The sequence below is a fragment of the Solea solea genome, chromosome 3 (assembly GCF_958295425.1).
Source record: "Solea solea chromosome 3, fSolSol10.1, whole genome shotgun sequence".
Lineage (NCBI taxonomy): Eukaryota > Metazoa > Chordata > Actinopteri > Pleuronectiformes > Soleidae > Solea > Solea solea.
In genome coordinates this window covers 1,692,706-1,707,534 of record NC_081136.1, presented here as the reverse complement: position 1 = coordinate 1,707,534, position 14,829 = coordinate 1,692,706, and the positions used below count along the sequence as shown (strand labels likewise).

Here is a 14,829-nt window from a genome sequence, read left to right as displayed (position 1 = left end):
AAACGGAAGCGAATTCAAATTTCCCTCCTTTTTTCCAGCAGCTTCGTTATTGGCTCGCTGCCACACAGAAACTCGCGCGTGAGCAGCCTTTCAGCCAATAGCAGAGCGGGAACGGCACAGCAAGATTTGCATGTCATGTGTTTAAGAATAGCCCACGTACTGTCACATTTCATCATCAACGATTCTTAAACAGAAAAGTTGTTAACCATGCCTGAACCATCGGGACAGAAGTCAGCGCCCAAGAAGGGCTCCAAGAAAGCCGTCACCAAAGCCGGCCCCAAGGGCACCAAGAAGAGGCGAAAGTCCAGGAAGGAGAGCTATGCTATCTACGTGTACAAGGTGCTGAAGCAGGTGCACCCTGACACCGGCGTCTCCTCCAAGGCCATGAACATCATGAACTCGTTCGTCAACGACATCTTCGAGCGTATTGCCTCCGAGGCTTCCCGCCTGGCTCACTACAACAAGCGTTCCACCATCACGTCCAGGGAGATCCAGACCGCGGTCCGCCTGCTGCTGCCGGGCGAGCTGGCCAAGCACGCTGTGTCTGAGGGAACCAAGGCCGTGACCAAGTACACCAGCTCCAAGTAAACTGTTGAAACCAGTTTCCAAACCCAACGGCTCTTTTAAGAGCCACCCATCTGTTCTTTAAGTCTACTCCTCCTCAAAAATTATATTCTTATTTAAGGTATTATATAATATTTAATATTATTTATAAGCCTCTATAAGAAGTCTAAATAAAGATGAAAATATACACTTAAAACTGATCTTGCCCTAAAATGTGAATTACCTTGTTCAGTAAGTGAGCTGCCCTCACTATAATGGTACTGCAGGTGGGCATAACGCTTAACCGTTTAAATTGTTTTATTTTTTTTTTCTGTGATATTAGGGAATCTAAACATACAGCAATAGTGTGACACAGTGTGGTAGCTCAGTGGTTAAGACTGGCACCCCATGTGCAGAAAGATATCATGGTCACAAGTTGTAAGTCGCTTTGGATAAAAGCGTCTGCTAAATCACATGTAATATGACACTTTATTTTGTACCAAAAGTCAGCTGTAGGTAGGCTTAATGTTTCATGTATTGATTTTAATTAATTTTTCATTACTTTGAAGCTGAGGTGACTGAAACTAGTTTTCCTTTGCACAATCCCTAATTAAACAAAAAACACTCTTGAAACCCACCATGTATTTTAGTTGTTTCTATAAATTGTATAAAATAAAATGTATTTAAAAATGTGAAGTATATAAATGTATATTTTATAGATTATAAAGATAATATAAAAGTTATCAGAGCAATACCAAACTAAATATCACTTTAATTTTTAAACGAGACAGACAGTAGAATGTACACAAGTTGATTCACGTTTCCCTCCATTTTTCAATTATTTAAAAACAGACACGCCAATACCTGACATTTCGGCCAATAGGAAAGCGGAGACGGCACAGCAAGATTTGCATGTGATGTCATACACGTATATATAAACAGCCGACACACAAAAGCCAGGTATATTCTTCTTAGAAGAAACTCATCAATCATGCCTGAACCATCAGGACAGAAGTCAGCGGCAAAGAAGGGCTCCAAGAAAGCTGTCACCAAAGCTGGTCCCAAGGGCACCAAGAAGAGGAGAAAGACCAGGAGGGAGAGCTATGCCATCTATGTGTACAAGGTGCTGAAGCAGGTGCACCCTGACACCGGGATCTCCTCCAAGGCCATGAGTATCATGAACTCGTTTGTCAGTGACATCTTCGAGCGTATCGCCTCTGAGGCTTCCCGCCTGGCCCTGTACAACAAGCGTTCTACCATCACGTCCCGGGAGATCCAGACCGCGGTCCGCCTGCTGCTGCCAGGCGAGCTGGCCAAGCACGCCGTGTCTGAGGGAACCAAGGCTGTGACCAAGTACACCAGCTCCAAGTAAACTGTTGAAACCAGTTTCCAAACCCAACGGCTCTTTTCAGAGCCACGTATCTGTTCTATAAGTCAACTCCTCAAAAATTATATTCTTAAATGTATTATATTTGATATTATTCAGTAGCCTTGATAATTCTAAAGTAAAGATACAATTTAAATCTTGCTGTAAATAGTGAGTTAACTTGTTCTGTAACTGAGCTGCCCTCTCTGGACTGTAATGGTACTGCAGGTGGGCTCAATGACATGACCGTTTAATTTGGGTATTTTTTTCTGTGATAGTCGTTCATCTAAACACACAGCAATGTTGTGACACAGCGTGTGGTAGCTCAGTGGTTGGATGATATGGTCACAAGTCGTACATCGCTTTGGATAAATGACATGTAATATAATGACACTTTAATTTCTATTGAAAGTCAGCTGTAGGCTTAGTGTTTCATGTATTGATTTTAATTCATTATTAATTTGATTGAAGCTGAAGTCACTGAAAATAGTGTTCCTTTACTTCCTCAACAAACCACAATGAGTGGATTATTTAAATAATTAATTTGTGTTTAGAGAACAGTTTGTATATTAAGAAGAACTGAAGGTTGTTTATGGTGAGTCTGAAATGTTAACATACTTGTAAATGCTGGTGATAACTCTTCTGCCTCCTAGATGTAACAACAACTTTTTTTATTGTTTGCCATACCCTTAAACAAAAGCTCAGAACCACCAGTGTCACCAAAACAAAGGCAGGACACAGTTAAGTGACGAATACCAAACATTTATGCATTATAATAACTAATTTCCCATTATTTTCTCCTGTTTTTCTGTTATCATTTTACAAATATTTAACGACGAAACATGAACGCGATTGCTGCAACTTTTACATCCCAACATATTGAGATATGAACAAAAAAAACCAAAGTGTAAATGTGTTTCTTCAATAAAAACACAAATGTTATGAGTCAAAAACTCTTATTTCATGAATAAAGTTGCAATGTTACTGCATCATAAGTCCTGTGATTACAGTACAATAAGACAAATAATGTTGTTTTTTATCACACACTTTGACAACAACATATATAATATATAACATTGCCACTCGCTTGTACACAGACACTCTGTGCACAATCACTAATTAACCAAAAAACACTCCGGAAACCCACCATGTATCATCTATCAATTATATGAAATGTATATAAAATATGAAGTATATAAATGTATATTTTATAGAATATAAAGATAATATAAAAGTTATCAGAGCAATACCAAACTACACAAGTTGATTCTCGTTTCCCTCCTTTTTTCAATTGTTTAAAAACAGACACGCCCATACCTGACATTTCGGCCAATAGGAAAACGGAGACGGCGCAGCAAGATTTGCATGTGATGTTCATGCACGTATATATAAGCAACCGATACACAAAAGCCAGGTATATTCATCTTTGAATAGACTCATCAATCATGCCTGAACCATCAGGACAGAAGGCAGCGGCCAAGAAGGGCTCCAAGAAAGCTGTGACCAAAGCGGGTCCCAAGGGTACCAAGAAGAGGAGAAAGACCAGGAGGGAGAGCTATGCCATCTACGTGTACAAGGTGCTGAAGCAGGTGCACCCCGACACCGGGATCTCCTCTAAGGCTATGAGCATCATGAACTCGTTTGTCAACGACATCTTCGAGCGCATCGGGTCCGAGGCTTCCCGCCTAGCTCTCTACAACAAGCGTTCTACCATCACGTCCCGGGAGATCCAGACCGCGGTCCGTCTGCTGTTACCTGGTGAGCTGGCCAAGCACGCTGTGTCTGAGGGAACCAAGGCTGTTACCAAGTACACCAGCTCCAAGTAAACTGTCAACACCAACAATTAAACCCAACGGCTCTTTTCAGAGCCACCCATCTCTTCTATAAAGAGTCAATGTCCTTATGAATATAATATAACTAACACAGCTGTGTGTGTATATCTATGTATTTATTTAGTTCTAAATTGTAAGCTTCATGTGAAAATAATAATTTTCCCTCTATTTCATTAACACATAGTACATAGTGGAAAACCAATGAACTCACTATCAACCCTTGCTGTAATATTAAATAATTTAAGTTATGCAAATGTCAATACCTGTTCACAGATAAACACTCTCTATTGCAAAATAAAATGGACATAGTTGCCCTATAAAGGAAGATCTTTGATTTCTGATTGACTACTGTTTAAACATCCAAACCTTTCATCCCATAGAAGTTCAATATTTTTAAAACAATTTTTATATAGATGTTGTGACTTATTTACTGCTTATTCGGAACAATATATATGTATTTCAAAATAATGACTAATTTATTGTTTGATAATATTTCTAAAGGATTGTTATTTGTAGTGCATGTGCTGTATATTTATATTCAAAATGTTTAATTCCATATATGAAACAAACAATTATGAATATTTGAAATATTGCAAATAAGGTTTTGCTGTTGCACAGAAAGTGGTTCATAACTAGCGTCTGATTTCATTACATATCCATTGGATATCATATTTTATTTAACGAAATTGAATGATTGTGACAAATATATACCTAAATTATTTTATTTTCTCCTAACAGTGTGTGATAGAAAATATAAAACTGTATAATTGTGAAGAAAACATGTGAATGATGATTTACTTCAAGGTTATTGGCTCAGTATTTTTTTTTTATTATAGAAACACATTTTCAGTTCCTATTTACAGTGTGTTGTTGTTGTTTTGTATTTAAAACTCTGTATTTTTGGCTATTTGCATGTAGAAGCTGTAGGAATATTGAACTTAATAGTTTGTCTTTATATAATCGACTCATGAAAGTTGTAGTCTAATGTAAAACGCGAGAAACACAGGAGAAGAATAGTTTTTAAAAATGTATTAATGTCCTGTCTGACTTTCGGTTTCTGTTCAGTGTCCACTTTCACTGTAACTGTCAGTAACTGATGAGGAAATAAAGTGAGCTCAAATCAGCAACATGTCTTCACCCACGTCCGCTCAGGCCCAGCCCACGTTCGCTCAAGACACATAAATTCAGCAGCGGTTTACTCGGTTTTCATTCGTCTAGAAAAAATTTTCCTTGTGACAATGAGTGGACGCGGCAAAGGAGGAAAAGGACTCGGTAAAGGAGGCGCTAAGCGTCACCGCAAAGTTCTCCGCGATAACATCCAGGGAATCACCAAGCCCGCCATTCGCCGTCTGGCTCGTCGCGGCGGAGTCAAGCGTATCTCCGGCCTCATCTACGAGGAGACTCGCGGTGTGCTCAAGGTGTTCCTGGAGAACGTCATCCGTGACGCCGTCACCTACACCGAGCACGCCAAGAGGAAGACCGTCACCGCCATGGACGTGGTCTACGCTCTCAAGAGACAGGGTCGCACTCTGTACGGCTTCGGCGGTTAAACCCTGGAACCTGAACGCAACACGACGCTGAATAACACAACGGCTCTTTTAAGAGCCACACACTTTCTCTAAAAGTTTCTCAATCTTCAGTCAAAATGTGTCAATTAGTAGTTCTCATGTAATAGTTGTATGAAAAGTTCAATTTACTCACATTGCTCTTATATGCTGTGTACATGTTACTCTTATATGCGGTGTACATGTTACTCTTATATGCGGTGTACATGTTACTCTTATATGCTGTGTACATGTTATGTGCTTTTAAGTACAGTACATCAATACATTTGACCCGATTATTTGAAATAGAATGCAACTACAATGATGACTTTATATAGTACCAACTGTAATTCATTTGTAGATCAGTTTTCGTTGTATTTATTTCTGTCGAACGTCATCTACATTTCTTTGAGAGAGTTTCCATGTAAGAACGAAGTCTTACTCATCTCTTACCATTTCTACATTTCTATGAAGTTAAATGATGAAAGTTTCACCTTCATCAGAGGTGCAACTCATTTGTTATAAAGGCTAAAAAAAATAAATAAATAAAAAAATAAAAAATAAACAGCCAGAAATGTGAACTAAAGCTATAAATTCGACCCATATTCAGTTTGCATACTTTAATTTTCTGGAATAAACAATATTTTTTTCATGGTAACAAACTTTGAAGTATCTGAGTGTGACAAACATTACAGTAGTAGGTATTCTCAATGATACTATTACACTGATTATAATACACTCAAGTCAATACTATATATTCTATATGTAATGTATTTCAAATGTTATACAAGTTGATTATCTGGTATACATATTTCATACAGTGTGAGTAAAGTAAGTTATGAGGACTACGTTGTTCAGATGTAGGTATAGTGTCAATTTATAATATGTCGTTTATTTTGACATACGAGGAGAATCGACTCTTTACAGATGAAGTGTGTGGCTCTTAAAAGAGCCGTTGTGTGGTAGTTTAGTGGTTGTCAGATCTAAGCTCGCTCTCCGCGGATACGACGGGCCAGCTGGATGTCTTTGGGCATGATGGTGACTCTCTTGGCGTGGATGGCGCACAGGTTGGTGTCCTCGAAGAGGCCGACCAGGTAGGCCTCGCTGGACTCCTGCAGGGCCATGACGGCGGAGCTCTGGAAGCGCAGGTCGGTCTTAAAGTCCTGTGCGATCTCACGCACCAGGCGCTGGAAGGGCAGCTTGCGGATGAGCAGCTCCGTGGACTTCTGGTAGCGACGGATCTCACGCAGGGCCACGGTGCCAGGCCTGTAACGGTGAGGCTTCTTGACGCCGCCGGTGGCCGGGGCGCTCTTGCGGGCAGCCTTGGTGGCGAGCTGCTTCCTCGGGGCTTTGCCACCGGTGGATTTACGGGCGGTTTGCTTGGTTCTGGCCATTTTACTTAGAGATACAACTAACTCTTCTGGAAAGAAGTTGCGATACCTCGATTTAGGTTGGAATCTGGCTTATAAAGACAGAGCCAGCGTGTTGACAGAGCTGATTGGTCCAAAATAGGCACGTGATCGGGGGAGTGTGGGCGTGTTTTCTTTTTGAGAAATAGATTCCAGTTATTCACTGAATAATATCTTCAAAGTCCCACAACAACCTTTATATATACACAGTTTATGACATTGTACATTCTATTCCATTATATTCTATTATATTCGATCAAAACCTGGTGTATTGTTACGAACATACCACACCGAGTGACATAGTCAAAACGTTTTATTTCCCCCCGGTCCACTTCAGAATAAGATATCCGGTTAGGTTATAGAACTCACGTAGGCATTACTGCCATCTAGTGGTATTAAAAGTACATAACAGCGCCTACCAATACGCCCTGTATTCCTGGTGTTGTTGTTGTTGTCATTCATTTTCGAAAAGACTAAAGTCCTTATGTTTAAAGGTTTATACAATTTATACATAAATATATACTGATATCAATAATATTTATTTACATATAGATTCTCATATGTATATATATATATTTAAATATAGATGTGTATATATACAATTATTACTTATTTCAAAGTAGTTGCAACAAACTACATAACAAAACATAACATACTAACAAGTACCAAGTTTTAATGTACATTTAATACATTGTTTTATTATATTCATCGTTTAATATCCTATTGAAACTGAACAAATTATTTAGCTTATTATTGTATATTGTAGTGTATATCCACCATTTCATTCCCTTTTGTATGTCATGTATGTACAGCAGAAACTAGTTCAATGAAAAGTCATTTATATCATTTGTATAGGGCATATATACTTCCTTACCTTGCATAAACCTTCCATGTCTACGTGTGTGTAATTCCTCTCTTCTATTCTTAAATCATGAATCCATTTATTTATTGTCGAGTTTACTGGGAGTTTTTTTTAAGTATTCGACCTTTTGTCACATTGTCTAACTTAAAATATTGTATGACCTTAAAATATAGCACTAGCATGGCTGCCAATAACTGTAATGACAACAATACTACATTGAATAACGAGATGAGCAGTTAATAACAACGGTTGTTTTATTTATTCCCACAGGGACAGAAAACATTATATGTATAAATGAACTTTTTACAAGTTTAAGCACTATCAACTCATACAAGAGCAACACGTTATTTCACATGCAAATATATATAAAAATAGATTTGCTAAAGGAACAGTTGATAATAAAAGTTTCATGAAAATACAGAGACATGTTGTGACGTAGTCCAGAGTGATAGTTTTGCTCTTGAGAAGCAGGTGAGTGGTTCTTAAAAGAACCTTTTGTTTTTGTAGTTACATCAAATCTCCTTTACTTTTTGGCTGTTTTCTTGGCAGCGGTCTTCTTTGGCTTGGCGACTCTGGCTTTCACGGCCTTCTTTGCGGTCTTCTTGGGAGTCACGGCCTTCTTGGGAGTCACGGTTTTCTTGGGAGCCTTCTTTGCGGCTTTCTTAGGACTCCTCTTGACAGCCGGGGACTTCTTCTTCGGGGTCGTGGGCTTCGCCTTGGGCTTCTTGGCCGCGGGAGTCTTCTTAGCGGCAGCCTTCTTCGGAGTTGCCGGCTTCTTGGCTTTAGTCGCTGGTGTTTTCTTCACCACCTTCTTTTTGGGCTTCTCGGCTGCGGCGGCTTTCTTGTAGGAACCAGACGCCCCGGTTCCTTTCAGCTGGACCAGTTCACCTTTCTCGATGAGAGACCTGACGGCCCGCTTAATGTGGACGCCCTTGTGCTCCACGTCGTATCCATCAGCGGCCAGTGTCCTCTTCAGGGCGATGAATGAAATCCCCTTCTTCTCCTTAGAAGCAGACACCGCTTTTAGAATCAACTCCCCAGGGCCGGGACCGGTCTTCTTCGCCGGCTTGGCGGACTTCTTCTTCGGTGCCTTTGCCGGAGCTGGGGCGGCGGGTGCTGCTGGAGCTTCTTCTGCCATTATTTTGCTTCTTTTGCTTTACTCTTCTTCTCCAACGAATGTGTGTGACTGATATTATACAGAGTGAACCGCCGTATCACAGGCACTTAAACACACTATGAGAACCGTAGAGACTCAACCCTGTCTGTTGCTGCGTAGGTGCCGCACAAAAACGCGAGAGACTTGTGTTTTCTCGCCACACAAAAACGCCTCAAATCCACGTGAAGTGACACCGACAGCGTGTGAATTTGTCTGGAACGAACGGAGAACAAGTTCCTCTTGACGTGAAACTTAATTTAATACTCGAACGGGTTCGGGTTTTGATCCGTAAGAGTTTAAACCTCGTCTGTCAGCCGCCGCGTGAGCCTCTGCCCCGGGACTTTTCCCTCTGATTTCTCTCCTAAAACGTTAAAAAATCACCTGGACACAAAAAAAATCATCCACACGCCGAGGGGAGAGGTTCGTTCAGAGATGTAAACGAAAAACTGTCCACATTTACGGTCAGTTTTGTTGAAAACACGCGTTAATTCAGAAGCTGCAAACACACTGAAGCTGCCATAGTATTCTCATCTGCCACGACACAGTTCTCTCAGGGTCTGTTTCCTTTCATTCTTTGAATGCGTTTATTTGGCCATAAACACGTTCGAAACACACTATTTTTAACATTTTGACACCTTTGTCATTTTTATGAATGTATTTATTTAACACTCAGCCCAGCTGCTGTTATAAACACAGGAAGCGGCTGTAGCTGAGTTTAGAGGTTTCTGTTTGGATCTTGGCTTCATTTTCTTAAAAAAAAGGAGTGAGAACGAATAGATAATGTTTTCTTTTACATGGTTTGTAGCAACAATGCAGTTGTTTGGTGTGAGTCTGTTGTTGCATTTTGTTTATCTTTTAAGATATTTTTGTATGAATGTATGTTGACTAATTCATATTCGCTAAACCCTTAAAAGTGGGGTCAAAAATTACCCCATGGCTTGTTATTCTTCAAAATCTTTCAAATTAAAAAAGGTATTTGTATTTTCATATTTCAGGTATTCCTCATAAAACATGTTTGTGACATGTGGTCATTTGCATTTTTACTTTTTTTTCATTGCTTTTAAGAAATTGCAGTTTTTGTATCACTGCCTCCATGCGTGGGGTCAAATATGACCCCAAGCATTTCCTATGGAATCTCCTAGGAACCTTTGATTCTTTACAACTTATGACAGTGTCAGTCTATGTCAGTATAAAGGGTTACTCTTAGTATAAATCACTCTTTTGTAGACCAAAATATAATGAAGATCATCATCTTTAACCTAAATTAAAGACGTTTCTTAAGTTTATTGCAAAAACGCATTGATTATATTGGAGTCATTTTTGACCCCACATCTGGACGAGTGCTTCCATTTAGATTAATTACTCAAATCAGTTAAAAAAAGTCAGTCTGAGCTGTTGTTTTGCTGCTTCATAAAAGTTATTCACTTTCACAAACTTTAGAATTGAAGAACATCTCCACAAAAATGCTTTTTGATGATTTGCTAATATAGGATTGTGTTTGTTGTCGTACTATGGTTTTATTTGTGAACAATTGTGTATTTAAGCTAATACATGAACGCAAGCACGTTTTTATTCCTCGTAGTTAGCAATTTAATTGATTCAAAATCAATATTTTAGACCAGTGGTTCTCAAACTTTTTATACCAAGTACCACCTAAGAAAATAATAGGCGACACCATTATCACCAATGTTAAATTACAGTGATGTAAATAGACTATCCTCCTCTTCTTCACATAATACTTCACACACTGGTTTAGTGACATCAAGATGGGGTGAGCAATAAGGTAACTCTTTTACTTAATTTATTATGTTTTGTTATGTGTTTAATCTTCTGGAACACTCTGGTATGTACAGTACAGTACAGTACAGTACAGTACAGTAGACCAGTGAATACCACCATAGCATAGGAAGCTCACTACCACTAGTGCCGCTCGCACCACAGTTGCACTCAAAAACTAACAGCACCATCATGTGGCAGAGAACCAAAATAACCCATAGTCACATCATAACTTTACAACCTTATATTCTTTGTGCTCCTGGTTGTTACTCTCTCTCCAGTGTGATATGGGATGTAACTAAAGCCGTGTGACTGAAAGTTGTGTGTGCAACAAATAGTGTTGCGATTCAAGATGAACGTTATCTTGCTTACTATTTAAATACGGTGGAAATATAACAACATACAACAAATATAAACAGAATATTATTTTTTTTTTACCTGTCAAATTCAACATCCCGTTTGTTTGTATCTGGCAAACAGTGTGCAAATGATGTGCAAAAGTATGGTTTATTTTGCAATACCCGCAATAACTAACTCGCATCAGTAGGAAAACTGATTTGGCCCTGTTGTTCAAGACACATGTTTATTTAATAATGCACACATTTACATAAACCGTAACATGCACTGAATCATAAGAATGCTAATATGGCACAGTTGGAATTCTGGAGGAGGAGATATGAGCATAGGGCAACACTGTTGGCGTAGTAGTGGTTAGCCCTCGTAAATAGTTGTTTGTCTCTATATGTGTCCCTGCGATGGACTGGCGAACTGCCCAGGGTGTGACCCGCTTATATGTCAGCTGAGATTGGCGCAGCTCCTATGGAGGATACAGCGGTCGAAAATGGATGGATGAGGATGTGAGCATATTTGTAATTGATTACATGGTCAAATAGTGTATATTCCTGTTCCAGTCTGGCGTTCTGTAAACAGATATATGTTTCTGTAAATACTGTGATCACTAGTTGGTTAGAGTTAGTGTTGTGAAGAATGCTGCTTCTCCATTTTTTAAGGAAAACAGCCAAAAAAAAACACACAAATGGCTCTTCTACACATTTTTATTGAAATAATATGATGGAATATGAACAGTTAACCTGACAGCTATTTTGTTTACAGTACATGAATTGTCATACTGATTCGTTTGTAAGTACTTTTTGAGTTTCCCAAAATCAAAGACTTCATTGTTTTCATCACTACTGTTAACAACTTTTTATTTGAGGTAATAAATACTTAACTCTACACGGCTTGTAAAATTGAGTATATACAACACAACCCAATTACAACACGTGGATTTAAAATCACACAAGGCTGAATTGTGTTAGAAGTGAGGGATAGAATTGATGAACACATGAATATAAGAAAGTGAAGATGGACGTGAGTCTCATCGGAGTCCACAAAAATTACATAAAATGTCAAAATGTTTGTTTACTTTTTCATTTTCATTTGTCATGTTGTTAATATTTAAGTATGGAGTTGTTTTGGTTTCATTGTCTCAGTTTCATTGTTCTAGTTTGCCTGAGTGACGTTATAAATGAGACATTATTTAAAAATGAAAACACAATTTGAACATATGTATGGAAACATAACAATAGTGAGTCAGAGTAAAATAACACATGGACAAGTATAGCCCTAAGAAACTCTTATAACAACACTTTCCACTTTCAAATCCCTCAAATAATAGTTTCATAAGTTTGTCAACAAATACTTGTCCCGTTTTACAAATGACCCGGACAACGTTTATTTTGAAGGTTTTTTAACCGGATATTCAGAGGCCCTGATGCTGCGAGTCGAAGCGACCAAAAGCGGAAATGCCTGCTACCATGACGGGGCTGTCTTCAACAACGTTCGCAGCGAGAGTTTAAATACAGACGTCCACGTAAATTCCAGTCACTGATTTACTTCGGTACGACATCTTAATTCTTTAATCATGAGTGGACGCGGCAAAGGAGGAAAAGGACTCGGTAAAGGAGGCGCTAAACGTCACCGCAAAGTTCTCCGTGATAACATCCAGGGAATCACCAAGCCCGCCATTCGCCGTCTGGCTCGCCGCGGAGGAGTCAAGCGTATCTCCGGCCTCATCTACGAGGAGACTCGCGGTGTGCTCAAAGTGTTCCTGGAGAACGTCATCCGTGACGCCGTCACTTACACCGAGCATGCCAAGAGGAAGACTGTCACCGCCATGGACGTGGTCTACGCTCTTAAGAGGCAGGGCCGCACCCTGTACGGCTTCGGCGGTTAAACTCTGGAACCTGAACGCAACACGACACTGAAACACAACGGCTCTTTTAAGAGCCACACACTTTCTCTAAGAGCTCGTTTTCCCCGACGAAATGTATTTATTGATGTTAAAATCATTATAGAATACTCATTGTAGGCAAACCTATCTTAACTATCTGTTAAATATTAATGATTTCTATAATTAAGAGACGGGACAACCTCACTCAAATGTTTACTGGTGTGAAACTGAACCAATTTAAAATGCCATTCTACCATAATATTTAAGCTACCCAAACCTGTTGTGTCTGAGGGAACCAAATCTGTCACCCATTACACCATCTCTAAGTAAACTGTTCACGCCACTATTTAAACCACCTAGTTCCTTTCAGAGTCACCCATCTATTCCACAAAGAGTAAATTACCTCATTTATTTGAATATAAATTGATTCACGATACTGGCTTCAGTCTATGTAAGGTTGAACTGTCCAATTAATGCCCTGACCACTAGAGGGCCCCAGAGACCACATTTTAAAATTAACCTACAGTGGATTAAAAATAATTCTCTGTTAAGTGATTGGTTTCCCCATAAACATATTTGAAAGAAAAATACATCTAAATATTGAAATATGTTTATAGAACCAGAGAAACTTAAAGTAAGAGACAGTCAACAGTGCATATACGTTAAGACGTAAAGACCAACCCTAAAGTAGTAGAATTCATTTCGCAATAAACATTTTTTACATGAACTATTTAAAACATGTCAGATAATCACAATCAGAAAATTGATTTAATAAAACCAACAAGTGCATTTATCTACAGCTGTGACCTGGAGACAGAAACATCCATAGAGGACAATGATAAATGACATAATAAGCAATTTTTGTTAAAGTGTCCACTGTCCAGAGTCTTCAGTTCTGTTGATGTTCAGAAGCTTTTATGTCCTTTAAGTCAAAACCTGTAAAACAGTGGTCAGCCAACGTGGTGCCCCCGCAAGCAGCCAACAAGGTGCCCTCTGCCTCATTTCACTTCACCTCACTTGCATATATCCATATGATCACTGAGTACAATGTCCTTGATATTGTTTATAAAAACTGTGATAATCATTAGGAGTAAGCACTGGAATTAATGTGTATGCAATTCAATGCATAATATTCATAATTTAAATGATAAATTGCATAAAATGTTAATATGGTAGCCCTCCATATTATTCTCTACCCTTCAGGTAGCTCTCGGTCTCAAAAAGGTTGGTGACCCCTGCTTTAAAGTCACAAAATACACGACTTTTGACTTTTTAACAACAAAAATGGCAGATTGTTTTCAAATTTACAGGTGTCTGTGGTTCTAGTGCCTCTGTGGATTTTGGAGAGTGAGCACCTTTACAAACTTTGTGCGTTGTCCTAATCCAATAATTCATTGCATGAATAAGTGAGTTTGAACTAGTGTTTAATCAATATTTAAATACAATTTAAATATAAATAATATAATCATAAATAATATGATTTAAATACAATAACTAAATTAACATCTGAAATAAATGTGTTTTCTTTTAACTTAAATGTGGATATTAGGGGAATAAATGCAATGCTTTGAAGTGTACCACGTAGGGTTTGTGTTTTTTAAACTAGTCAAGAGGAGAATTGTCACTTTACAGATGAAGTGTGTGGCTCTTAAAAGAGCCGTTGTGTTGTGGTTTAGTGGTTGTCAGATTTAAGCTCGCTCTCCGCGGATACGACGGGCCAGCTGGATGTCTTTGGGCATGATGGTGACTCTCTTGGCGTGGATGGCGCACAGGTTGGTGTCCTCGAAGAGGCCGACCAGGTAGGCCTCACTGGACTCCTGCAGGGCCATGACGGCGGAGCTCTGGAAGCGCAGGTCGGTCTTGAAGTCCTGCGCGATCTCGCGCACCAGGCGCTGGAAGGGCAGCTTGCGGATGAGCAGCTCCGTGGACTTTTGGTAGCGGCGGATCTCACGCAGGGCCACGGTACCGGGCCTGTAACGGTGAGGCTTCTTGACGCCGCCGGTGGCCGGGGCGCTCTTGCGGGCAGCCTTAGTGGCGAGCTGCTTCCTCGGGGCTTTGCCTCCGGTGGATTTACGAGCGGTTTGCTTGGTTCTGGCCATTTTAACAAG

At 39.5% G+C, this 14,829-nt stretch overlaps 7 protein-coding genes across 7 annotated transcripts; 5 read left to right on the top strand and 2 right to left on the bottom strand.

The window, feature by feature from the left end:
- Window positions 1–173: 173 nt before the first annotated feature.
- On the top strand, window positions 174–629 carry LOC131456636 (histone H2B-like). Its single transcript, XM_058625121.1, has one exon. It carries the CDS (start codon window positions 208–210, stop codon window positions 586–588), a length of 381 nt encoding a protein of 126 aa, XP_058481104.1. The 5' UTR covers window positions 174–207; the 3' UTR covers window positions 589–629.
- Window positions 630–1,516: 887 nt separating this feature from the next.
- Window positions 1,517–2,789, top strand: LOC131456632 (histone H2B 3-like). The gene has a single exon (XM_058625117.1). It carries the CDS (start codon window positions 1,535–1,537, stop codon window positions 1,913–1,915), a length of 381 nt encoding a protein of 126 aa, XP_058481100.1. The 5' UTR covers window positions 1,517–1,534; the 3' UTR covers window positions 1,916–2,789.
- Window positions 2,790–3,340: 551 nt separating this feature from the next.
- Window positions 3,341–4,052, top strand: LOC131456627 (histone H2B 3-like). Its single transcript, XM_058625112.1, has one exon. The coding sequence runs from the start codon at window positions 3,355–3,357 to the stop codon at window positions 3,733–3,735; it is 381 nt and encodes a 126-aa protein (XP_058481095.1). The 5' UTR covers window positions 3,341–3,354; the 3' UTR covers window positions 3,736–4,052.
- Window positions 4,053–4,976: 924 nt separating this feature from the next.
- On the top strand, window positions 4,977–5,421 carry LOC131456634 (histone H4). The gene has a single exon (XM_058625118.1). It carries the CDS (start codon window positions 4,980–4,982, stop codon window positions 5,289–5,291), a length of 312 nt encoding a protein of 103 aa, XP_058481101.1. The 5' UTR covers window positions 4,977–4,979; the 3' UTR covers window positions 5,292–5,421.
- Window positions 5,422–6,152: 731 nt separating this feature from the next.
- Window positions 6,153–14,829, bottom strand: LOC131455893 (uncharacterized). The gene is made up of 4 exons (XM_058623756.1): window positions 14,420–14,829; window positions 12,470–12,734; window positions 8,084–8,559; window positions 6,153–6,743 (listed from the first exon to the last, which is right to left on the bottom strand). The coding sequence occupies exons 1-4, from the start codon at window positions 14,818–14,820 to the stop codon at window positions 6,269–6,271; spliced, it is 1,617 nt and encodes a 538-aa protein (XP_058479739.1). The 5' UTR covers window positions 14,821–14,829; the 3' UTR covers window positions 6,153–6,268.
- LOC131456621 (histone H1-like) lies at window positions 7,793–8,740 on the bottom strand. Its single transcript, XM_058625105.1, has one exon. It carries the CDS (start codon window positions 8,692–8,694, stop codon window positions 8,080–8,082), a length of 615 nt encoding a protein of 204 aa, XP_058481088.1. The 5' UTR covers window positions 8,695–8,740; the 3' UTR covers window positions 7,793–8,079.
- LOC131456629 (histone H4) lies at window positions 12,304–13,073 on the top strand. Its single transcript, XM_058625114.1, has one exon. It carries the CDS (start codon window positions 12,413–12,415, stop codon window positions 12,722–12,724), a length of 312 nt encoding a protein of 103 aa, XP_058481097.1. The 5' UTR covers window positions 12,304–12,412; the 3' UTR covers window positions 12,725–13,073.